Raw genomic sequence first — 27,039 nt, forward strand, 5'->3', positions numbered from 1 at the left:
AGTTTTGCATGACTGATATCAAATTACTTAGGATAATTAAGGCTGCAAGTCTTTCATGGAAGCGTGGAGCAGCTGGGCACCGGCCAGTGCTCGTGTGACCCTGGGGCCAGCCGCACCAGCTGCTGCTTGGGCAGCCGGTCTGAGGCTGCCCCGGAGCAGCGGTGCAGCACCAAGCTGCCACTCCCCAGCAGCGTTGGCAGGGATCTGGGCCACCCCCCGCCTGGAGCAGCAGTGGTGGTGGTGGGACCCCAGGCTACCTCCTATCCCGAGCATTAGCATGGGCCTGGAGCTCCCACTCCACCTCCTACCCCTCATCATCATCATCATCATCAGTGGGGCTCCGGAGCACCCCCCACACCTCCTGGAGCAGCAACATCTGTGGGAGTGCCCTAGCCAGCACCTAAGATTTAGTTAGGGGTATTTTTAGTTCAAGTCATGGACAGGTCAGGGATGTGACTTTTTGTTTATTGCCTGTGACCTATCCATGACTTCTACTAAAAATACCTGTGACTAAATCATAGCCTGAATAATAATAATCAATGAAACTCACTCATTTGTAGTGCACAGATTGCCCTTGGAGCTTACACAAGAGCTACACTCTCCACACTGTGGAACAAAGAGCGGGATGACTTTGTCTCCTAGAAATAGAGCAGAGCCATTAAAAATTTCAGTCAAGCAGATAGATAACACTGAAGAACACACATGTAAAAGATCGTAGTGGGTACAGTTATTACACAAACACGTTTGCAGGAAGAGTACAATGCAGACTTGAGTTCTCACCACAACCATTTCAAACAGAGTAGCTGGTAAGTACCTAAATGTTTTTCCTCACCAAGACTCAAAATTCACTGCAAAATGTATTAGTACCAAGTTCTGACTGGGAATTCTAACACAAAAAATCATTAGGAAATTCAAACAGATGGTATCTATCAGCTGCTGTGGATGTGCTGGAGACATGGTATGTGACAAAGCTTTGTTGCCTGTTCATAATTTGTGATGCTGTTTATGAAAAATTTAATGACTCATCTACCACATTTCCCCTTTCTCATGGGGCAGAGGGGGGAAAGGGGGAAATGAAGTACTGTTAGCGTGGAGAATGAATTAAAAACCTGTAAGTAACAAAAAGGTTTTCAGTTGGTCATAACCATCCTTCCTTTCTTTACCAATAGATAGTAGGGCGATCATGAAACTTTTTGTTGTTGTTGAAAGCCGTTTTATTAAGGCAAAGTTACAACAGAACATTAACATACATCACACACTGAATATTGATGCTAAACAAGTAAAGAATCCAGCTAAAGATTCTGGCTGGCTGGCTGCGGAACCCTCCTCCTCTGAGTACACTAGGAAGAGCGACCACATTTCTAAATATCTATCCTCTTTGTGCCTCTTCTCTTGTGTACATATGTGGTGCAAAAGCTTTTCCATCACAAAGACAGTCCATATTTTACTATACCAAAATTCCAGAGAAGGAGTCACATATCCAATAATGTGCAATATAAAGTCTAGCTGCTAACAATAAAGAAAATTAATTTGTTGTTTTGTTTAAAATGAAAACCCTTTACTGGAGCACTACACACACGTTAGGGGATATCCAGGAAGCCAACATTTTGTCATCAGATGAATCTTTATTAATTCCCTCCCAAAACTGTTTAATTCCTATATGCAACCATTACATTCTGTTGTAACATGAGTCATGGTATGGAAAAGGTCGAGAACTACTGGTGGGAGCTTAGAGGTGCTAAATTAAATAGGCCTTATAGGTTCTTTTGTAACTCCATACGAAAGGCCTGCATTAACAGGAAATGAAGAATTAATTGAATGTCACTTGTGTCTTGAGTCTCTGTCCCATATCTAGTCATGCTGCTGCAACACAGAGATGCAGACAGGTAAGCAACTCCCCAGAAGATCACACGGGGAGAATTTGCATGTCAGTGAGTTTACCAGCTCTTTGATTCTCTCTGCCTTCTCCCATGCAGTCCACTACATTTGAAACCCATTCTCTCTAATTCAATATGATTTCTTCCCTCTAGACTCTGCTTCAGGCACTTCCTACATAAGCATCTAGTCTCTCCTCATTGAGGAGTTAGCAAGCCAGATGGTGTAAACTCTTCTTTTTAAAAACCAGTAATGCTCACAAGAAGTGCAGAACGTCAGTGCTCAAAACACATTGATTTCTGTCCAATCCTCATCTCCTTCTTGCATTATTTCTGTGTGTATAGTCTGTAAATTCTTCAGGGCAAGACTCTGGTCTTCATACCTATAGAACAGGGGTAGGCAATTTATGGCCTTCGGCACATGAGCTGATTTTCAGTGGCACTCACTTTGCCCGGGTCCTGGCCAGTGGTTCGAGGGGCTCTGCAATTTAATTTAATTTTAAATGAAGCTCAAATGAAGCTTCTTAAACATTTTTAAAACCTTATTTATTTTACATACAACAATAGTTTAGTTATATATTATAGATTTATAGAAAGAGACCTCCTAAAAATGTTAAAATGTATTACTGGCATGTGAAACCTTAAATTAGAGTGACTAAATGAAGACTCGGCACAGCACTTCTGAAAGGTTGCTGACTCCTGCTATAGAATGTACAGAACCTAGCGCAATGTTGGTATTTTATAAATAATAATAATATCAATATCAACTGTTCCACCATTATTGCAGCCAACAATAGATGGGGCAACAGGCCCTTTGGACATTCTCTGAAGCTCTGGGACAGCCAGGGTTGGATGATATACAAGTACATACATACAGGGCCATCCCTAGATGCGGTGCGGGACCAGGGACATAGGCACCAAGTTCCTAATCTGCCAGGTGGTGCTCCCCCCGGCTCTGCCCCTACTCCATCCCTTCCCCCAAGGCCCCACCCTGCCATGCTTCTTCGCCCCTGTTCCACTGCAGCCATGCCCCTTCCTGCCATACCTCTTCCCCGCCCAGTTCCACCCCCTCCCCCGAGCGTGCTGCACCCTCACTCTTCTCCCCTTCCCACCCCCCCATCGCCTTCTGATGCCATGAAATATCTGATCCGTGGGAGGTGGGAGGTGCTGAGAGGGAGCTGCTGGTAGGGGGACTGCTGGTGAACGTTGCTCACCTTCTCGACCCCCCGCCCACTCGCTGCTCTCCTCTTAACTGTCCGCCCGCCCCCTCACCTCTCTCCCTCCACCTGCCGCTCACCTTCTCACCTCGCTCACCCACCCACCTCACCTCCCCACTCCCTCATGATTTTATCAAAGTGCTGGGCCCCACAAAGCACAGGGTCTGGGACGGTCACCCTCTTCACCATACCCAAGGGACGGCTCTGAATACACATATACACATACCAATCAGTTGCACACATACAAAATAGGAAAAGACTGCCTAGGAAGGAGTACTGCATAAAGGGATCTGGGAGTCATAGTCAATCCCAAGCTAAATATGAGTCAACAGTGTAACACGGTTGCAAAAAATGTGAACACCATTTTGGGATTATTAGCAGGAGTGTGGTAAGCAAGATTCAAGAAGTAATTCTTCCGCTCTACTCTGCACTGATTAGGCCTCAACTGGAGTATTATGTCCTGTTTTGGGCACCACATTTCAGGAAAGATGCGGACAAAAATTGGAGAAAGTCCAGAGAAGAGCAACAAAAATGATTAAAGGTCTAGAAAACATGACCTATGAGGGAAGATTGGGGAAAAAATGGGTTTTTTTAGTCTGGAGAAGAGAAGACAGAGGGGACATGATAACAGTTTTCAAGTACATAAAAGGTTATTACAAGGAGGAGGGAGAAAAAATGTTTTTGTTAACCTCTGAGGATAGGACAAGAAGCAATGGGCTTAAATTGCATCAAGGGCGGTTCAGGTTGGACATTAGGAAAAACTTCATGTCATGATGGCTAAGCACTGGAATAAATTGCCTAGGGAGGTTGTGGAATTTCCATCATTGGAGATTTTTAAGAGCAGGTTAGACAAACACCTGTCAGGAACTGTCTAGCTAATACTTAGTCCTGCCTTGAGTACAGGGAACTGGACTACAAAACCTCCTGAAGTCCCTTCCAGTTCTACGATTCTATGATAGTCCAATTCGGAAGTACAGCTATTTCCTCTTTACTGGGCCCTCCACATCCAACTATTATACATATCAGCTTAGTGGACTATTTGCCCATCACTACCACCCAATGTACAGGGAGTTGATGGAATCAAGATGAACATACCCACACAGATCAGTCCCTAGACCAGTACTCCCTTTTGATAGCCATTCTCTAACATTCCCTACCCATTTCCTGTTCCATCTTTAGTTTGTCTCATTACTTTGGTCAGACACATGGCAGTATATTCCAAAATTTCTAAAGGTAATCGACCTCTTCTTTTACAAAATTCCTGTAAGGCAAACTTCTTTAGATCATTTAATCACTAATCCTTTCTGCACCAGCTTTTGGGTATTTAAGCCAATTCATTTATTTACAGTTTATCTCCACTAAATATATATATTCACCAGACAATCTCAATTAGCAATGAAACAATTCACTCTCATATTATGTTTAAGTCAAAAGTTCTTGTGCAAACACTAGCAAAGAATATCTTAAATCTTATTGTGGCATTATTGAAGAAAAACCATTCTGCACAATATTGGCTGCCTTTCCAGTAAGTCAGGAGGAAAGGCACTATCTTTAGATGAGCTAATTGATGAGCTGCTACTACAGACAGCAAATATTCTATTATCATGCCACTTTTGTCAGAAGGGGGGGCCTTTAAAATGCATGAGATATATATGTTCGCATATGAAAAGTTAGCCTACCCAAGACCATGAAATGCACAGTGTGTGGCAAGTTTCACTGCCATACTTCCTGATCTAATCATTAACATTCATTGTACTTTTACATCTTAAAAAGTGCAATGCAAATGTTAACTAATCTTTGTGAGCAGCTGTCATTCAATTGCCAAAGAAGAATTAATTTTTAACACCTATGGAGGCATGAAATTTAAATATTTTTCATGTTTCTAATCTATATCATGGAACCCGTTACAAGAGCTTAATCTGAAGATTCAAAAACAGGAGCACCTGCTACTTTGCGGGGATGTCTGCAGGCCCACTCGAGAGTACATGAACAGGGCAAAATCTACATGTGTCTCTCTCGAATTTTTAACATATAAAAACCTAATGCCTTAAAATTTTGGAAATATGTAATGAAGGCATTTTTAAATGGGCTACTTTTAATATAATCAAATGTTACCATCTTTTCCAGCCACTCTACTTTTGCCAACCTTAATTCTGACTTCTTGTTGTTGAGCTATCTCTGTATAAAGATATTAATCATTTCTATTACCTTTGATAATTGATGAGTGATAGGTAAACAGTTTTTATATTCCACGGAATTGATTACAGTCTGTTTTGCCAAAACAAACTTTACAGGCCTGTTAAATTTTCTTGTAGTTATGTAATATGCTTACAAAGGAAAAAAAACACCCACCACACAAAGAAAGCAGACCACTGTAGATAGTGAAGACACTCCCAGAAAGAAATGCCAATTCATCCATTTTAACATATTATACACTTCTCAGAACTTCAGATTCAACAACCAATACAAACAATCCAAGATAAAATTAAGATTCTACTCCATTTTTCATTTTACTGAAACTTATTGAAGAACAGAAGATAGTAATGAATCTATCGCTGTCAAAATTAAAGTTCTTAATATCACCTTATCTATGCTACCATAGCACTGTAATAGGGGTAGTTAATTGCATGTGGATTAGAACTTCTGGTTTCTTCTTTTTCCAGCTCAGGGAACCTTCTGTTATGCTTCAGGGATATTTGATGAGGGCATTTGTTTGTCTTTCTGATCAAATTAAAATTCAACAGCTTCAGACTGATCCACAAATTTGCCTTCAACACTTAAAAATGTTCTGCAGGTCTTTCTTAACTGTCTGGTAGGTTAGGAGCTCATGGATTTAGTCATCAATAAGGGTAGTTAATTACATGAGGATCTGAATTCTTCATCTTCTCTTTCCCAACCCAGTAAACACTCCCTTGAACAGAGATACTTAAAGGGTCTCTGTGTCATGTCATTACAATTCAACAGCTTCAGACCGGTGCACAAATTTGCCTTTATCAATTAATAAAACCCTGTGGTAGGCATTTACTTGTGCAATACATTTACTAGGAATCCTGGTTATGGAAGCAATGATATTTACAGGTTTGGACCTTAGTTATAATCATACTTTCATACTAAAGAAATGTGAGACCTCTGCAGAATAAACCCTTATATTCTTAATGCGGCTGTAACTACCACAGTACTATAATACTGGCAAAGTCAAGTCAGAACCAGTAGCTGAATTGCTGACCCAGAGTGGCATGGGAATTCTTAAAAAAATAAAAATCTGCTAATTTTCTTTAATAAGGTAACACAAATCTAGCTCACTGGTGGAGAAATACACAATGGAACCCCAGAAAATAACATTAAGATTAGACATTATTTTACTGCAATGTCTGACAAAAGAATAAAAACTTTTCCCCAGAATGATGGATTTCAGAAGAACATGGCTACTTTTCCTAGCCCAGTCTCAATAGGCAAACGTCAAAAGATTTCAGAGGATTACATGCCGCACAATGCCTAACTTTAAATGGAAGCTGTTGGGGCTTTCTAGTGCCAGATTATCTAGGGCAGGGGTTCTCACGACAATTTGTTTTGTGGTCTCAGTGTATGGCCACCAACTCTTGCTGGCGACTGCTCTGACAATTTTTCCTAAAATACTTAATTAACTTTAGGAGAAACAAATAAATAGGCACATAAAATCCTTGTAATTTATTTATTGCTAGCTAGTAAGTCTGCTGTTGTGAAAAGTGATTTTTGTACATTTGCTAATATCACTTTTCACAGCCTCCCAGCTAGCTAACAAGTCTCTGCTCCGAAAAGGGATATTAACACTTTTCACAGCAGACTCACTCAGCCCTGGCAATCCTGGGAACAAATTAAGCCCTAGGTGGGGGAGGTGGATAGATAGGCAGCAGGAGCCAGGGGTGATGAGGGGTTGCAGAGGTGAGCCAGAGCCTGAAGCCTGAGGGATGGGGCAACAGGAATGAGCTTGAAGCTCTGGGGCCATAGCCTGAAGCCTCGCAGCCAGGAGAAGGGGCCTTGTGACCAGGGGACAAGGCCAGAGCCTGAAGCCCCATGGCCGGAGCCTACCACTCCACCATCCCAGGGCTGAAGCCCAAGCCCCACCACCCCTGGGAAGGTGGGGAACTCACAGGCTGCCTGCTCCTCCAGGGTTGTGCCCCAGGTGTCTCAGAGGCGGGGGGCGCGGAGGGCCCAACCCCTGCTGGCAGCCCTAGCAACCAACACCAAGATGGCACATCCAGAAGTAACAGGGAGGGGCAGCTGTTTTGCCCCCCACAATCACTGCTCAGGAGGCTGTAGTCACAAGAAAAGCCCCCAGTGGCTGCACTTGAGAAACACTGATTTAGGGAAATAAATCATAGGGAATTAGAAGATAGAGAAGACAGAAAGCAACCAATTTTAGATAACTGTGATCTGGACTTAGTAATAAGACTGCTGAAAGAAACCTTCCAGTTTTTTTTGTTACAACCTGATGGAATAGGAGATTGATAGATCTCATTGCCAACTGTCCTCTGAACTGCAGTTAGCACAGACACTTCCCTTTCTTTCTTTGTCTCATGGGCCACACCAAAAGGTCTGTGTGCCCAAAGCAACAACAGAATTCCAAAGTAAAAAGTTGTTCTGATGATTTGTCCAAAAGTACAGCCTGACCCCACTGAAATTTTTTTTTCTAAGAAACTATGATTTTCATTCAGCCTTGGGACAACTAAATAAACAAGGACATATTAAATTTTTAAAAGCAAGCCTGTGCTGCTGCCTGCAAGATCCAAAACATCTTGAAACCACACAGAAAAGTACTTACTAAATTAGATCATATTTCTAAATACTGCTTTCAAATGACCCGTGTGTATCATAAACATACTTGAGAGTGTGCACTGATTATATAGCATATTATTTTAATATATATGTATATATATACACATGTGTGTTTATATATGGCATACACAACATACATAGTACTATGGTGCACTATTAAGTTTTTCGAGCACTGTATCTATCGGGTTTCCGGGAAGTGGGCGAGCGGAAGCCCACTGCTAAAGGATCCCCCCCCAGCCTAAGGGGACCCCACTGAAATTACATGGTAGTTAGAATCAAAAGTATTATGTTTATATCAATTCTCTGGATCAAATGATTGTCATACACTCTATGCCAGGCTCAAAAGAAAAGAAAAGGTGTTTCTTTGCAGCCAAAACTTGTCCAACAGTTTGCACGCTTATCTGAAGCTTGTCCAATGCAATTTGATCTGGAAATCTGACGGGAATAAGCTCTCTCAGAAGATTTCCAGTCCTTTCTAATTCCAGTAAGAATAGAATAGATGCTTTTGCATTACTGAAGCACTTACATTGCCAGAATAGCCAGGAAGTACAGAGACATGGGGGGAAAAGTAACTAAATATTTTAATCTTTAAAAAATGGTTTGGATTCAGTTCAAGATTCAGACACCAATTTAATATTTCACTTTAAACATTCTGTGCAGCCCTCCTCATAGTTCAGAGTTACTGGGAAAAGAGTACAGGCATTGGTGTCCCAGCTTGCAGTGTGCAGAGGAAGATGAAAACTTCCTCCTGGGGCTTGATATTTACCAGCTCTATGGCACAGAGAATACGGTGAAAGAAGCAATAAACAATGAAAATGTGTTCTCTGAGAGAACAGACACAGAAACAAAATCTTTTGTCTGGCAGATGAATTAAGTACCTGAATTAAGATACTTTCTGTGCTAGTGTCACTTGAATGCTAAGCGTGAAACTGAGGTCTGGTCTACACTAGTCTGTTATTTTGGAATTAGCTGAGTTAATTCGAAAAAAAAAAAAAGATTCCGTCCACATGACCAAACTGGCTTTTTCAATTTAAAGGGCTCAAATCCATTTCTGTACTCCACCTCGGCAAGTGAAGTAGTGCTTAAATCGAGATCACAATCCCGGGTTAAAGGTATTGTAGGCACAATTCAACGTTATTGGCCTTCAGGAGCTATCCCAGAATACTCCCTTGTGACCACTCTGGACAACACTCTCAATTCTGATGCACTAGCCAGGTGGGCAGGAAAAGCCCTGGGAACTTCTGAATTTCATTTCCTGTTTGGTCTCCATTAGCACAGGTCACTGTCAACTTAGTCCACCATCACAGGCAACCATGCAGAGTCCACCATCACAAGAGATCACACAGTCCCAGATTTGCAGATAAGCTTCAGCATGGTCTGAACGGGAGGTACTGGATCTCATTGCATGTTGGGGAGACAAGTCTGTTATGGCAGAACTACATTCCAATAAAAGGAACGCAAATATGTACACTGAAGTCTCCAGGGCCATGATGGAAAAAGGCTACTCCAGGGACACAGAGCAGTGTTGTACAAAAATCAAGGAGCTCAGGTAAGCTTACCAAAAAGTCAGGGAGGCAAATGGGCACTGTGGGTCACAGCCCCATACATTCCACTTCTACTGTGAGCTCCATGCAATTATGGGGGGTCACGCCACCACTACCCCACCACTGTCCATGGACACCTGCAAGGGGGGAGTTGCACTGAGCGAGGAGGAAGAGTCTTGGAGGACAAAGAGGAGGAGGAGGAGGAGGAGGACAGTGCACAGACGGCAAGTGGGGAATCCGTTTTCCCCCCTGGCCAGGAACTATTCTTAACGCTGGAACCAATAGCCTCCCCACACTCCCAGTGGGGGCTCCCAGACCATGACCCTGGAGAAAGTACTTCTAGTGAGCGAGAGCCTGATTGGAGCCACGTGGTGGGGGGTGGGGGGGAAACCCAGCCATGCTGGGCTGTTTGCTTTAGTTTAAAGGGCTCATCCCTGCCCAGAGCCTCATCAGAGCCACGTGGTGGGTGCGATGGGGGGAGGGGGTGTTGTGTGAAGTGATCATCCCAGAGAGCCTGCAGGCCCTCCTTTATGGCAAACCCACCAGGCATTGCTTGCTATAGGAAAGGGTGCCCAGCAGTTTGAAAGCATTGAAATTAATATAAAAGAAGCAGAACGCTGTGTGCCCCTAGGCTGCCTGCAAGCTGAATTCTGTTGCCCGGCTGTGTGTGATGGCTTACTCACACCAAAGTGTCCCCTTTGTTCTTTGAAATGTATCTTTTAAAATACTACCCTCCCTTTTTCTCCTCCCTCAGGTACAAATGTTTCAACGCGGCCCCTATCTACTCCATCCCAGAGGCTGGTCCAGATTAAAAGGCAGAAAAAACAAACTTGGGACAACATGTTCGGTGAGCTCATGCAGTCCTCCTGCACTGATAGGGCCCAGCTGATTGCATGGAGGCAAACAATTGCAGAGTCCCATAAAGCATTATAGGAACACGAAGAGAGGATGGACGCGTGCAGTGAGAGCAGGCAGGACGCTATGGTCAAGTTTATGGAGGAGCAAACTGACATGCTTTGCTGTATGGTGGATCTAATGCGGGAAAGGCAGCAAGACCACAGACTGCTGCTGCAGCCCCTGTATAACTGCCCTCCTTCCTCCCCAAGTTCCATAGCATCCTCACCTAGACGACCAAGAACACGGGGGGGGAGGCTATGGGGACCCACACACTCAACCCCAGAGGATCGCCCACGCAGCAGGAAGCTGGCATATGCGAACTTTTGATTTGGTTTCTGGACTGGTCCTTCCCTCCTCCTCCACCCCTCTAACCCAAAACCCCCCTCCCCGGTCTGCCTTCTGATTTCTTTCAATGTGTTGTGCAACAAATAATAAAGAACAGCTTTTAAACAATTTAGACCTTATTTCCTTTCATATATAAAGGGGGCGGGTTGTAAGGTGGATAAGGAACTGGTTAAAGGGGAGACTCCAGCGGGTCATACTGAAGGATGAACTGTCAGGCTGGAAGGAGGTTACTAGTGGAGTGCCTCAAGGATCGGTTTTGGGACCGATCTTATTTAACCTTTTTATTACTGACCTTGGCACAAAGAGCGGGAATGTGCTAATAAAGTTTGCGGATAACACAAAGCTGGGGGGTATTGCTAACACGGAGAAGGACAGGGATACTATTCAGGAAGATCTAGACCACCTTGTAAACTGGAGTAATAGTAATAGGATGAAATACAATAGTGAAAAGTGCAAGGTCATGCACTTAGGGATTAATAATAAGAATTTTAGATATACGTTGGGGACGCATCAGTTGGAAGCGACAGAGGAGGAGAAGGACCTTGGGGTATTGGTTGATAGCAGGATGACTATGAGCCGCCAATGTGATATGGCTGTTAAAAAAGCAAATGCGATTTTAGGATGCATCAGGCGAGGTATTTCCAGCAAGGATAAGGAGGTGTTAGTACCGTTATATAAGGCGCTGGTGAGACCCCATCTGGAATATTGTGCGCAGTTCTGGTGTCCCATGTTCAAGAAGGATGAATTCAAACTGGAACAGGTCCAGAGACGGGCTACTAGGAAGATCCGAGGAATGGAAAACCTGCCTTATGAAAGGAGACTCAAAGAGCTTGGCTTGTTTAGCCTGGCCAAAAGAAGGCTGTGGGGGGATATGCTTGCTCTATATAAATATATCAGGGGGGTTAACGTTAGGGAGGGATAGGAATTATTTAAGTTTAGTACTAATGTAGGCACGAGGACGAATGGGTACAAACTGGATATTAGGAAGTTTAGACTTGAAATTAGACGAAGGTTTCTAACCATTAGGGGAGTGAAGTTCTGGAACAGCCTTCCGAGGGAAGTAGTGGGGGCAAAAGACTTATCTGGCTTTAAGACTAAGCTTGATAAGTATATGGAGGGGATGTTATGATAGGATAGTTTAATTTGGGCAATTGATCTTGGATTATCACCAGATAAGTCTGCTCAATGGTCTATGGGGAGATGTTGGATGGGATGGGAATTGAGTTACTGCAGAGAATTCCTTCTTGGGTGCTGGCTGGTGAGTCTTGCCCACATGCTCAGGGTTTAGCTGATCGCCATATTTGGGGTCAGGAGGGAATTTTCCTCCAGGGCGGATTGGCAGGGGCCCTGGAGGTTTTTCGCCTTCCCCTGCAGCGTGGGGCATGGGTCGCTTGCTGGTGGATTCTCTGCAGCTTGAGGTCTTCAAACCAATTTTGAGGATTTCAATAACTCAGTCCTGGGTTAGGGGTTGTTATAAAAGTGGATGGGTAGGGTTCTGTGGCCTGCCTTGTGCAGGAGGTCAGACTAGATGATCATATTGGTCCCTTCTGACCTATGAGTCTATGAGTCTATAACTTCAAGAGAAACAAACACAATTGTCACAAAATTGGCGTTCAAAGCTTCTCTGATGCAAAGCACACCCTGCTGCGCTCTTCTAATCGCTCTGTTGTCTGGCTGTGCAAAATTGGCTGACAGGCGAGTTGCCTCAACCTCCCACCCCGCCATAAATGTCTCCCCCTTACTCTCACAGAGATTGTGGAGCACACAACAAGCAGCAATTACAGTTGGAATATTGGTTGTGCTGAGATCTAACCGAGTCAGTAAACTGCGCCTGTGCGCTTTCAAACATCCAAAAGCACATTCTACCACCATTCTGCACTTGCTCAGCCTATAGTTGAACTGCTCCTTACTACTGTCCAGGGTGCTGTGTATGGCTTCATGAGCCATGGCATTAAGGGGTAGGCTGGGACCCTGAGGATAACGATAAGCATTTCAACATCCACAACAGTAATTTTCTAGTCTGGGAAGTAAGTCCCTTCCTGCAGCTGTTCAAACAGACCAGAGTTCCTGAAGATGCGAACGTCATGCACCTTTCCCATCTATCCCACGCTGATGTTGGTGAAACATCCCTTGTGATCCACCAGTGCTTGCAGCACCATGCAAAAGTACCCCTTGCAAGTTTATGTACTGGCCGCCCCAGTGTACCAGGGCCAAGATAGGGATATGTGTTCCGTCTATCCCGCCACAGTTAGGGAACCCCAGCCATTAAAGCCATCCACAATGGTCTGCACATTTCCCAGAGTCACTACCCTTGATAGCAGCTGGTCAATGATTGCATTGGCTACTTGCAGTACAGCAGCCCCCACAGTACATTTGCCCACTCCAAACTGATTCCCAACTGACCGGTAGCTGTCTGGCATTGCAAGCTTCCACAGGGGTATGGCCACTCGCTTCTCAACTATGAGGGCTGCTCTCATTTTGGTGCCTTTGCGCGTCAGGGTAGGGGACAGCAAGTCACAAAGTTCTATGAAAGTGGCCCTACGCATAGGAAAGTTTCGCAGCCACTAGGAATCATCCCAGACCTGCAACACTATGTGGTCCCACCAGTCTGTGCTTGTTTCCCAGGCCCAGGATCGGCATTCCACAGCATGAACTAGGCCCAATGCCACCATGATCTCCCAATTGCCACATGCTGTGCTTCTAGGAATGCCTGTGTCCATGTCCTCATCAGTATAGTAATTACATTGTTGTCGCTGCCTCACCTGGTTTTGCAGATACTGCACATAGTGCTGGATAATGCGTGAAGTATTTACAATGGTCAAAACTGCAGCGGAGATCTGAGAGGGCTCCATGCTTGATACACTATGGCACCTGCATGGGTAATCCTGGAAAAAGGGCATGAAACGAGCTGTTCAGTTCAAGATGGCTGATAAAAGGCGGTAAATGGTTGTCTTCTGTAACTTTCATGGAGTCGGGAAGCTCATTAGAGCTGCAAGAGTGAGACAGCAGAATTTGCAGCAGAAACATGAGCAGAGTTTGCAGCGGAAGCTGTGTGGCTCTGTTCACGATGGCCGAAAAACGGCTGGGACTTGTTGCCTTCTGTAGCTTCCATGGGAACCCACGACCGACAACATGGAAAAAGCAGCGGAAGCTGTGCAGCTCTGTTCATGATGGCTAAAAAATGGCATGGAATTGTTACCTTCTGTAGCTTCCAAGGGAGCCCAGGACAGACAACATGAAAAAAGTGGCGGACACTGTGAAGCTCTGTTCATGGTAGCCAAAAAAAAGGCGGGACATAGTCAGATGAAAGAGTAGACAAAGATGAGAGGATATGCGAGGTGGATTCATAGTACCAGGAAACACCGTGCTGCACCATCTGCTGGTAATATGGCATCTGCCGTAGCTTTCACAGAGGGAGGAGTGAGTGACGGCACACAACCAGAAACACCTGCGAGAATGTTTTTTTCCCCATCAGGCACTGGGAGCTTAATCCACAATTCCAATGGGCAGCAGAGACTGTGGGAACTGTGGGATAGCTACCACAGAGCACCACTCCGACATTCGATGCTAGCCTCAGTTCTGTGGACACACTCCACCGAATTCAGGCGCTTTAGTGGGGAACACAACACCGAATGTATAAAATCGCTTCCGAAAATTCATATAAAATAAGTTTGAATTAATTTTGTCTGTAGACGTACCCAAAGTGTGAATTTCAGTACCATTAAAGTCTGATGACCTGGGCCCTGATTTAGCAAGGTATCTGAGCACATGCCTAACAAAGTAGTCACACTGAAGTAAATGGGACTATTTATATGCACAAACCTAGGCACATATTCAAATTCCTTGCTGAATGGAAACCATAACGAGGGTCTGAACTCAAGATGGTAGCTCACATTTGGTTCCCTTTGCGTGAAATACAAATAAGCACCTCTTTTGACTGCAGGGGAAGGGGAGAGCACTTTATAGTCAGATAAAACTAGAAGAGCAGCAAAGAGTCCTGTGGCACCTTATAGACTAACAGACATATTGGAGCATGAACTTTCGTGGGTGAATACCCACTTCGTCGGATGCATGAACAGGCAAAAACCTTTGAAATATGAAAGATCATTTGGGAGTATAGCAAGAAAGACAAACAACATATTTCTGCTCCAAAATATCCTTGACAAGCCCCTGTGAAGGTTGAACGTTGGATTACTTGTTTCCTCTGCAATCAAGGAGTTCATACATGTAGGTGTCTTTGATATTGGAGCAGGGTATGTGAATACTAGTGTGGAAGTAGGGAAAGAATTGACAAGGATTTGCAGGGGATCTTAATGCATATCAGTTTGTTAGCAAGAGTTAGGCCAGCTGTAACTCTAATGACGTGAGACTTGTAGAAGGGAGGATAGTGTGAGGTGAGTGGAAAAGAACTGTGTGAGATGTTGTCACGACCTTGCACTAATAACCAAATATGTAGACTTGTGTCTTCTAGAATTGAGAAAAATAAGATAGCAGGATGTCCTATGTATAAACAAAATGCAACTGTTGCTTATTATTGTCTGAATTATTGCTTGTTATTGTCTGTAACAAAGGTATAAATGCTTGCTGTAATTGTTTACCTGTTGAGAGACCTGTCCAGGACTGGGGCGACCCTATGTCCTAGGGCACTCCTTCCCTCTATTGCAATTGCTGGAGAAATAATAAAGTATTTGGTTTTGCTGCACCCAAACAAAAAGGGAGAACTGAGTTTTTCTCCGACACTAGGTGAGAATTACTTATCATTGGTTAGAGCTTGATGCTTTCTTATACCTGGTTTCACACAAGTCACCCCTTCTCCAACGCTCTCTACAATACCAGCTGCTTCGTGGCCAAGAATTATTGGAAAAGGCACAGTTAATGCACCACTCATAACATGGTCATCCGAGCGACAGATCCCTGTGGCCAAAATCTGTAGGGAAAGCAAAGAATATTTCAATATGTAAGGAACCAATTTTTCAGATTTTACCTGTGTGATATGATATAGAAGTGAAGATGTATTTTGTATCCAGAGAAGCGAGCATAACCATAATAAACCTAAGACATGATCCCTAAGACTGCTTATTTATCACAGCCATGACTCATGACAGAGATCATAACTTTTAGTGTTTTTGCAAAGCAAGTTATGGCCTTTGTCATCTGCCACACAAGAGTCTTCCATAAACGTTTACTCTTTTTCAGGTCCATGTAGCTTGAAAGCTTGTGTCTTTCACCAACAGAAGTTGGTCCAATAGAATATATTACCTCACCCAGCTTCTCTCTCTAATATTCTGGGACCAACACAGCAGTTTTAAATAGCCTGCATAATTCAATACGAGTACATCCGATAGTAACCACTCTGGCGGCAATATTTGTAAGATTGAGCCCTACATTTCTAGTGCACCAACATAACTGGCAACACTACAGTATGTAATTTACAAAGTTCATCTTTCTCCTACCTTAATGCGAACTTCGTGTGCCCTTGGGGGGGCAACTTCCACCTCCTCAATGGAAAATGGTTTCTTAGGTTCCCAGGAAATAGCTGCTTTGCATTTAATGACCTATGAAAACAGCAAGGAAAATGAAATGGCATTTGTGTATGTAGCACCTTCCCCAAGGTGTGGTGCAAGCCTCCTCCCTGGTGCTTTGTACTTAAGATTTGCTTCTCCCCTCTATTCACCAGGATTCGGTCTTAGGTTCTTTTTCTGACACCTGGTGTCTTCACCCAAGGTGACTCTTCACCTTGTCCCTTGGGAAAATGAATTATGCTATCTCTGCTGGTAAGCAGTATAAAACTTATGTAACCCCTTCAGATTTAGAGAGTATGGCTGCTTTAAAACCTTGTCCTGAGGCAGAGGAAGTGCTATTGTTCCAAGAAGAGGAAGTGCTGATTGCCCAAGCGAGAGCGAGTTGAAAGAGAGGACAGGAACATGTGGGTATCTGTACAACAAGCAGACCCTCACATAGCGAAGCAACTGAGAACCAGCCTGATGCCTGCGAGAGACAGAACTGCTGACTTGGGACACCCCAGAATGGGAGCCAGGAGGAGCACCATGCCAGTAAGGAATCACCTCAGAAGGACAAAACAAAGCTGGTACCTAGTATCACTGTCACTCAGACAGACTGTATAGGGCCTTGAGTACTGAGGAGTATGACTACACTGAGAATATGGAGAAAGGTTGTAACCAGTTAAGTGGGAGGGTTGTCGCTCTGTCGAGAGAGGGAAAAGAGGGCACTGGAGGGGTTGTTGGGGGAAGTTTACTGGTGCTGAAGATGACCAGGAACACTCAAGATTCACTGTTGGACTGGAACTCTGCCAGGTATTCCTGAACCCTGAGTCTGGATGCAGTGTTCAGCATCTGTCCTTTTATACTGTAATAGCACTGGGCTCCTGGATCTTTGTATTGGATGTAATCATTTTACTTCTCCCTCTATATTTTCCCTTGTTTTTCTTCCATTCATCCTTCTGTAAATAAATATTCCCCTTTTCTATATTCATTGTACTATTCCACTGTGCGTGCACGCGTGTGTTTAGTGTGTGTGGGGGGAGGAGAGAGAGAAGGGTAGAACAAGTGTCTCTGGGATGGAAGGGAGTTTCCCTGCTGCATTCCTGCGGGGGCCTGTTCTTGGCCAGAGCCCGCCCCACAAAGCAGACTCTGTCTGGGCCACGAGGGCACTACAGTTATGCCCAGTACACAATAAACAATACATTCCAGGAAAGGAATGACACACCCAAAAACACTACCACCACAAAAGGGGACTTTATTTGGAGCTGGAAAATAGGATCTGGGGAAGAAAAAAGTTAGGGCTAACTAAGTATTAAAACATCAGCAAATCAACCAATTCTCCACCTACCAACACTCAGATCTTCACCATCCCTAACTCCCTTCCTGGCATCTTCCCCAGCAGATGGTACGCTAGAGACGAGTCTGGGGACACGTGCAGCAGCACTGTGAACATTGGATGGCTGAAACAAAAAGATTCCTCTTGTGTCTTCTTGCTGGGTCAGGCAGGCTCCTCTCTTGGCTGCCTGGTCAGAGTCCTACACCATCACACTGTCTTAAGTTCAGTACAGTTAAGGGTCTCTGAATCATGCTGGTTTTCTAAAATTATATGACTCAAAGGCGTAACTACTGTGTCATCTGTCTGTCCATTAGTTTCAATGAGTAGCTGTGGTTGGTTTGGAATTTTTGAGTCATCTTCTGCATCCACCATCTGTAGAGTTTTCTCTGTTGATTGTTCTTTCTGAGGAACAAACTGCAGACGTTGATGGGTTATGCTGAACTCTACCCTATCAGTCTTGATCACATATGATTTTGGTACTGAATTCCTTTTCTTTAGGACAGCTGCAGCTGTCTATCCTTTTTCTCCATCCAATCTGATATAAATATAGTCATCAAGTTCTAGACCCAGAAATTTTCTAATTGAGCGACATTTGTTCTAGCAGTGTTCATAAGCTCTTTTGGCCTTTTCATCCAATCTGGCTACTCTCAAGCGAGGAATGGCTCTTCCCGCTGTAGGATTTTCTTGGCTGTTTACACAGATCTCTCAGCCTTTCAATCTGCTTGTGGATCATGTAGGCTGCTAGTAATAGGATCAAAATTATATTTTGTTTGGAACAACTTAAATTCTGCTGCAGTGAATAGTGGTTTGTTGTCTATCACTAGTTGCTCTGGAATACCAAAGTGAGCAAAAGCGAACTTCAGTTTCTCGATAACACTGTGACGAGGTATATGTCTTTCAAGTACATTATTTCTATATACATGGAAAAAATAGTCCACAATGACCAGGTAATAATGTCCTCTGAATCTGCATTAATCTGCAGCTAGTCTCTTCCAACATCTGCCTGGTAAAGGTCATGTTATTCAAGGTTCTTTGTGTCACATTGGTCTGTTAATTCTGCAGTGTTCACATACAGATGCTTTATTCTTTAAGTCCTTGCTGATGCCCAGCTGTCACACTGACTGGTTGGCCGGTTCACAACATTTAGTTACTCCTTGATGTCCTTCATGGATGAGGTTTAGTATTTCTCCTTTCATTTCATTTGGAATTGCAATTCCCTCTAATTTTCAGTCCACTTGACTCATTTACTTGTACATGCACTGCAAAGTAGTCTCCTGTTACTTCCTTAGAGTCCTTTAGATACTTCGGTCAGTTGCCCCTAATGTAACTTAGAACTTCCTGAAGTCGTGGGTCTGCCAAGATTGCTTTTTGTAGCTTGAGTAGTCTCTCTTCTGACACTGGTCTATATGTGTCCACAGCATCCACGTATGCTTCTGCATCATCTTCGAGCTCATGGGCAGTTGAATGTGACTCCACGGGCTCCATGACTTAGTGTCTGCTGCTACCAAATTTTTCCCAGAAAACACTTAGCTATTGGGTTAAATCTCATTAACCTTAGCAACAGATGGCATTTCAGCAGTGCTTGATCCAGGTCTTTTCCATTAACAAGTGTTACAAATGGTTTATTGTCTTATCAGTGTGAAGAAATCAAGTTTGCACAGAGATCTGTAAAAGTTCTCATATGCTTGCGCATATCAATCTGCGCATATCATTTTTCTGCTTCTGAGAGTGTACAAGAGCAAAATGCAACTGGTTTCCACTCAGAGCCATGTTGTTGCAACAATTCACCACCTACGCCATAGCTGCTTGTATACACACTGACCACTGTGGATTTGTTAACATTGTTGTACTTGAGAATGGGAGCTGTTGAAATCTTTTTTTTTCTTTTTGAAGGCTATTTCTTGAATAGGCCCCGTGATGGGGAATACCTACCCCACTGGAGGGGGTTAATCCCATGCTATGGGCTGAGGTAGCCATGACCCTTCACACCTGTTGGTCATGCTCTGACTGGAACCTCAGTATAAGAGGGAGCAGCAGCTCAGCTCAGTCTGGGCTGACTGCTGATGAGGGTAGAAGTGCACTGCAGGCTCCTTCTGGGAGAGTGCCAGAGCCACCAGACGCCAGTTCCAGCCAGGTTGGTGCCTCTACTGAACCCTAGTTGACTGCTGAGGTTGACAGAGAGAAGGCAGTTATTGCCGAGGGATCCCCCTGGACTGGGAGAAGGTGTAAGAAGCAACCTAGGGAATGGGATGGTAGGAACAGGTGACCAACACTGAGCAGCAAGGTATCAGTTCCCTAAGGCCCTGGTTTGGATGGAGCCCGGTGGAGAAGGGAAGGTCCCAGTCTCCTTGCCCCATCTAACACACCACGGACACCATCACCGTACAGGGAGGTGAATTGGGCCAGTGAAGGCCATTACTTAGACTTTGGCCACGAGGCCTTACTTCCTGAACCCCGGGACAGTCCTATTGACTCTGGCGATTGGGTCATGTTGTCCTGGGAAGGAGAGAAGCTACTTAGACATTAGCCACCAAGCCTATGGTCCTGAAGCCCAGGCCTGCCTTAAGGAACTTAGGCCACAGGGCCATACTGCCCTAAGGGGCTGATGGGGTATATCTGCCCCTTAACAGGCCACCATAGCCAATTTCAGTGGTTTTGTCACTGTAGAAAGGTTTTGTAGGTATCGACCAAGGTAATTTACCATCCCCAATACTCTCTTAGTTCTGGTACATTAGTTGGTGCATTCAATAATCTAATTGCTTGTACTTTCTCAGGGCTAGGACAGATTTCATCTCTCTTTGTCTGTCCCAAAAAACTTGATTTGGGGCAGCTGAAAAATGCATTTTTCACTGTTGAGTTTTAATCCAGATAGACTGATCAGGCTTAGGACTTTGAGGGTTTTGTGTTTTTCCATCAAAGATCCATGCGTTGTCCATGAAAACTACATCCCTATTTGTGTTAGTTACCAATTCTGCCATCTTTCTTTGGAAATGTTCAGGTGCACTGGTGATCCTAAAAGGTAATCTTTGGAAGCAAAATCTTCCAAAGGATGTGATAAAGACAGTCAGTTTAGCATTTTCTTGGCTAAAGGAATTTGCTAGAATCTACTCAAGGTATCCAGCTTAGAGAATTCTGTAGCTCCTTTCACTTTGCAGAGCAAGTCATCCAGTGGTGGGAGGATACATTTTTTTTTTTGCAGCTACTTCATTAAGTAAGTAATTTATTTTAATAACTGGTATTACTGAAACACAATATGCTGTTGGCTCAGAGATTTTCTCAATTATACCAATCCATTCCATTCTCTTTAATTCAGTTTCCACTTTATGGTGTGGTGAGGTATGTGCATGCTGCATGGATCAGCATTGTCTCTTGAGGTTATTTGTACTGGAGATCCTTTCTAAAGTCCAGTATTTCCAAATATTCCATTGAGTTCCTGCACCTGTCTCCCTTGGCTCATCATGGCTGCTGGCATGCGATTTGTTGATCATATACATTCTGAATGCATAACTTTTGTCTTGGGGCTAGTCAGAGCTGTGTCAGGTGACTTCAGCTCTGGGAGGAGTTGAAGGTGATTGTTTCAAGAGAAACAGAAGGAAAGAACAAAAACAATTGAGGATAATGGCAACCAATCTACCAAATAGCACCTAGAAGGGGGGAATAATTAATTAATACCCTGCTCCTCCCTCCACTCCTTGCAGAGATGTGGGATGGCACATCCCAAGATTACAGCATCCTGGCTCAATCATTCAGGGAGGGTTCATGTTCCTCTTGCACTGTGCTGAGTGGCAGCTGGCACATGCCAAGCACTGCATATTCAGCTGCTGAGCTCAGAGGCTGGAAGCAGCAGCACAATGAAAGGTATCTTTGTATTCGCTCCTAATGATTCCCATGCATTTTCTGCAGACACTTATTGCATAGGCTTTAACGAAGGGATTTAAAAGGAATAAGATTTCTTCTCCCCCACCCTTCCACCCCAGCTAGAGCACAACTTTCTGCATAAATGGAAAGTGCAACTGGTGGCAAGTAGCAGAGCAGGGAGGAAAGATAGGGCTGAAGAAGGGCTGCTTCTGTTCTGGGCACCTATAGTTCTAACCTGTGGATTCCTTTTGTGCAATGCAAGAAATACTCAAGTTACTAGGACATTGCAGTGCTGTGCAAGGAGATGCCTCAGGGCTGCTCTCAAGCTTCATATACGAAGCAGGGCTTTAGTGCACAGAATCACTGTTAATTTTCATTATAGAAAGTTCCAGGCTATTTTAAATTAAAACTTAATGTCCCTTATAGTGTTCCTCATTTCAAGGTGTGTTGTGTCTCATTTTGAAGGTCATTGCCCCACATTTTAGAGTCTGCAGCTTCAGAGGCATGAGTTTGGCACTCCAGTAGCTGGCAAACTCCAGTCTGGGTTTACATGTGTGGGTCAGATCCTGCATTTCTTTTTTTGCAATCAAAACTCCCAGTGAAGTCTTGAGTGTATATTGGTTTGGGGAGTACTACCAGGAATGCAGGATTGAGTCGTTCTGCATAAGGGTACATCTATACTACCTGCCGAATCAGCGGGTAGTAATCGATCTATCGCGAATAGACACCCGTACTCCCTCTCGGCAGGAGGAGTAAGCAGCATCGACGGGGGAGCCGCACAGTCGACTCACTGCCGTGAGGACGGTTAGGTAAGTCAAACTAAGATACTTCAACTTCAGCTACGCAAATAGCGTAGCTGAAATTGCGTATCTTAGATCGATTCCCACCCCCGCAGTGTAGACCAGCCCTAAGTGAGAGGATACACTGAAAGAAGATATCGTATAACAATTTTTCTAGCTCCTAGAGCTCCTTTTTTAGCATCTTTCTGTCTCAGATAGCCTTCATAAAGAAGATTTCTGAACATCTCCCCATACACAAGATAGTGATTTGTAGTAAGTAGTCTGTTATATGGTTTGTTGTTTTGGCGGGAGGTATTTCCCCCCTCCCCCGCCCCCAACTGTTATATCATGGTGGGCAGCCTAAGTCAAAATGCAGTAGCTTTTGCATTTTGTGACAAAGATGCTGAGGTCATCATGATATCATCAAAGAATGAATTCCAGAGTCATAGTCAGTTGCTGAGAAAGCTTTGTCTTCTGCACAGACATATTTCATGCTTGAGGCTTTGATCTATATCCATATTCATGCAGGCTACAAACCACACACTCTCTAAAAAATTGCATCCAAAAATACACACACACATACACACAAAGATACAAAACCCATGGTAAATATAACCAACTACTTAGCAACTAAATTGTATATTGACCTCCTTTCCCCCATATTTTGTTTATATTTTAATTCTTTGGTAGGAACCTTGCAAGACATATTTGCAAAATACTATACAAGTAAGTTAAAAACAAACTTCTTTAAAATTTGTTCTGTTGGCAATATTATTCAGAAGGAGAAGTTCAAATATAGCTTCAGGGTTCTAACTGTTGAACCCAGCCAAAATAACCCATTTTTAGATCCTATCCCTCTACTCCTTTTTCATCATTTAAGAAATCAGGAACTTTATCTCCCGTTTGGGAGGAGGCTCTCCCTCCAGACCCGCTTATTTATAATAGGAGAATGTTAAAGGTTTTGATTTTCAATCCCTGACTGTGGCTCGTTGGTGTACAATATGCATGCACTTGAGCTAGCCCTTTGCAAATGCAAATATTTGCACTCACATTAGACAAATACCTGGATCAGCAAACCAGGAACCAAATTCAGTCCCCAAATGTAGATCAATTGATGCAAAACCGTGGTTGCAACTCCCTTATGCCTTGTTTTGTTGGTTTCTTCTCGCTCACTGAGGGGGGGCTCTTCCTCACTTCTGTACTCCTAGTTTTTTGTTTGCTCACTTTCTTCCCACTTCTTTTCTGTGTGTGTTGTTCTCTTCTTCCCTCTTAAAAGGCCACACCTCTCCTGCTGCTCTGCATGTAGACCAGGGACTAGACACTAGAGCAAAACTAGCCTTATGTAAATCAGGTTAACTCTGCTCCTGGCTGCTCTTGCAAGACAGGAACATTGAGGGTAAGTCTACACTACAGGATTATTCCGATTTTACATAAACCGGTTTTGTAAAACTGATTGTATAAAGTCGAATGCATGCAGCCACACAAAGCACAATAATTTGGTGGTGTGCGTCCATGTACCGAGGTTAGCGTCGATTTCTGGAGCGTTGCATTGTGGGTAGCTATCCTATAGCTATCCCATAGTTCCCGCAGTCGCCCCTGCCCATTGAAATTCTGGGTTGAGATCCCAATGCATGATGGTGCAAAAACAGTGTCGCGAGTGATTCTGGGTAAGTGTCGTCACTCATTCCTTCCTCCATGAAAGCAACAGCAGACAATCATTTCGCGCCCTTTTCCCTGGATTGCACTGGCAGATGCCATAGCATGGCAACCATGGAGCCCGTTTTGCCTTTTATCACTATCACCGTATGTGTACTGGATGCTGCTGACAGACGCGGTACTGCAGCGCTACACAGCAGCATTCATTTGCCTTTGCAAGGTAGCAGAGACGGTTACCTGTCTTTCTGTACCTTCTGCTGTGCCATTGTAAATTGGCAATGAGATGACGGTTACCAGTCATTCTGTACTGTCTGCTGCTGTCATGGATGCTCCTGGCTGACCTTCGCTGAGGTCGGCCGGGGGCACAAAGACAAAAATGGGAATGACTCCCCAGGTCATTCCCTCCTTTATGTTGTATCTAAAATTAGAGTCAGTCCTGCCTAGAATATGGGGCAAGTGTACTAGAGAACAAGTGTATCAGAGAACCAGAGAGCACAGCTGCTCTGTGTCAGATCCCACAGAAATGATGAGCCGCATGCCATTCTAGGGGATGTCCCTGCAACAACCCCACCCGTTGCTTCCCTCCTCCCGCAACCCTTCTGGGCTACCATTGCAGGGTCCCCTCATTTGTGTGATGAAGTAATAAAGAATGCAGGAATAAGAAAGACTGACTTTTTAGTGAGATAAAATGAGGGGGAGGCAGCCTCCAGCTGCTATGATAGTCCAGGCAGGACATTAAACGGTGGAGGGGAGAGGAGTGCAGCATTCCGCTGCTATGATAGTCCAGGCAGTACAGAATCTTTTCTTTAGACATGAAAGGGGGGGGGCTGATGAAGTTCAGCCCCCAGTTGCTATGATGATGACGGTTACCAGCTGCTCTGTACCATCTGCCAGGAATAAACAGGAGTCATTCCTATTTTTACCCAGGCACCCCCGGCCGACCTCACCTGAGGCCAGCCAGGAGCACTCACAGGCTGATGATGAGGACGGCTACCAGTCCTACTGCACTGTACCATCTACCACGGGGGAAGGGAGGGGAGAGGATGCTGCTGTTCATTGCCCCAGCACCGTATCTACCAGCAGCATGCAGTAGACATACGGTGACATTAAAAAAAGTCAAGAAACTAATTTTTCCCTTTTCTTTCACTGGGGGGAGGGGGAGTAAATTGACGAGATACACCCTGAACCACCCCAGACAATGTGTTTGACCCTACAGGCATTGGGAGCTCAGCCAAGAATGCAAATGCTTTTTGGGGACTGTGGGATAGCTGGAGTCCTCAGTCCCCCCTCCCTTCCTCCATAAGGGTCCATTTGATTCTTTGGCTTTCCATTATGCTTGTCACACAGCACTGTGCTGTGGACTCTGTATCATAGCCTGGAGATTTTTTTCAAATGCTTTGGCATTTTGTCTTCTGTAACGGAGCTCTGATAGAACAGATTTGTCTCCCCATACAGAGATCAGATCCAGTATCTTCCGTACAATCCATGCTAGAGCTCTTTTTGGATTTGGGATGCATCACCACTCGTGCTGATCAGAGCTCCATGCTGGGCAAACAGGAAATGCAATTCAAAAGTTCGCAGGGCTTTTCCTGTCTACCTGGCCAGTGCATCCGAGTTCAGATTGCTTTCCAGAGTGGTCACAGTGGTGCACTGTGGGATACCGCCCGGAGGCCAATACCGTCGATTTGCAGCCACACTAACCCTACTCCGATATGGTAATAGCGATTTCAGCGCTACTCCTCTCATTGGGGAGGAGTACAGAAACCCATTTAAAGAGCCCTTTATATCAACATAAAGGGCCTCATTGTGTGGACAGGTGCAGTGTTAGATCAGTTTAACGCTGCTAAAATCGGTATAAACGCATAGTGTAGACCAGGCCTGAGCAAGGGCAGCATCTGGCTCCTCCCTTTGTGCTTGGGCAGGTTTGTCCTTGGGGGAATTTCTAAAGTGAAAAGTGGCATGAGAAAAATATGGAATTCTTTCATCAACTTCTGACCTTTATTAAATGAGGGGAAGACAGAAAAATCTTCAAGTTAAATCCAGGATTCTTGCTGCATGAAATATATTGAAATATTTTAAATTAACTTAGTTTAAAGGGGTCACTGAGTTACTTCTCTGCTGACATTTCCAGAATCATATTTCTGTAAATTATGAAAATTCATTTGAAAGAAAAAATAGACTTGACCAAAAAAAGCCCCTTAAATTTAAATACCATTGTCTCTTGTTGGACTTTTAACGCGTGACTACTCTACTTTTAAAAGTTCATTCCACTGTAAAAGATTCTACCTGTAGGCGTGACTTTTAAAATGGGAAATGCCACTGGAACCAAGAATTTCTCTCAAAAATATTAGCTGGTTAAAAAAGGAAAAAAACTAGTTTAACATTTTCAAAGTTTTAAACTTGTTTTAATTCGAAAGGTTTGGAAATTGATTCTTTGTTTTTATTAAAATCTGTCAATTTTTTAAAAAAATTCAGAAGTGTTTACATAAAGCATTATTCAAATCATCATAAGGGTTATGGATATTTATTGTTTACTGAAAAGGGGGTTTTCAGCAAATGAAAAATTTGGACTATTTTGACACTTTCTATTAAAAATTCTAAATATTAGGAAGACATGACATTTTTAGTGAAAAAAGAATGTCTCAAAAGATTGCATGGCATTTTTTTTTTAAAAGAACTTTTCAATGAAAAACTTGGTTACTAGTATGACTAAAATTAAAATGGACTTTTAAAGCATGCCCATTATAAAAGCTAGCTAGTGTAATTATAGAAAACACCACAACATTAAAAAATGAGCAACTTCAGCCCCAATCATGCAAAGATTTAAGCATGTGCTTAATTTTACACATTGTGATTGGTCTCATTGAGTGCACTAGGATGACTCACATGGCACAATATTGCCATTGACATGAGTGCCAGCAGGATCAAGCCCACAGTCCACCAAGTTAAGCACGTGTATACATTTTTGCAGGACTGGGCCTTGATATATAATGCTGCCAAGCTCATGCCAAGGCCTCTAGGCCTCCCCGAACCCTCACAAATGCACAGCTGAAAACCAGGCTGGCTCAGCTGTGGGTTAGTGTTGTTAAAAGAGATGGTTAATTTATAAGAATGTCTTTAGACCTGATGAAATATTTGTAGGATGTACTGATCTCACTTATAACCTCCATATCCCATGGTATAAAGTTACATTGAGTGTTTACATGTAAATCTGTAA

General features: G+C 43.8%; 1 protein-coding gene across 2 annotated transcripts in view; it reads right to left on the minus strand.

Annotated features, from left to right (window-relative positions):
• The window catches only part of LOC115652426 (alcohol dehydrogenase 1-like), an 80,462-nt gene that overhangs the window by 13,034 nt on the left and 40,389 nt on the right, over positions 1–27,039 (minus strand). For both annotated transcript variants that reach the window (XM_030564428.1, XM_030564427.1), the window contains 3 exons: positions 16,146–16,247; positions 15,481–15,619; positions 551–638 (listed from right to left, as the gene is read on the minus strand). In XM_030564428.1, the coding sequence (XP_030420288.1) occupies positions 551–638; positions 15,481–15,619; positions 16,146–16,247 (329 nt within the window). The remainder of the gene's footprint in view (positions 1–550; positions 639–15,480; positions 15,620–16,145; positions 16,248–27,039) is intronic.

This window comes from Gopherus evgoodei, chromosome 5 (assembly GCF_007399415.2).
Source record: "Gopherus evgoodei ecotype Sinaloan lineage chromosome 5, rGopEvg1_v1.p, whole genome shotgun sequence".
Taxonomy (NCBI): domain Eukaryota; kingdom Metazoa; phylum Chordata; order Testudines; family Testudinidae; genus Gopherus; species Gopherus evgoodei.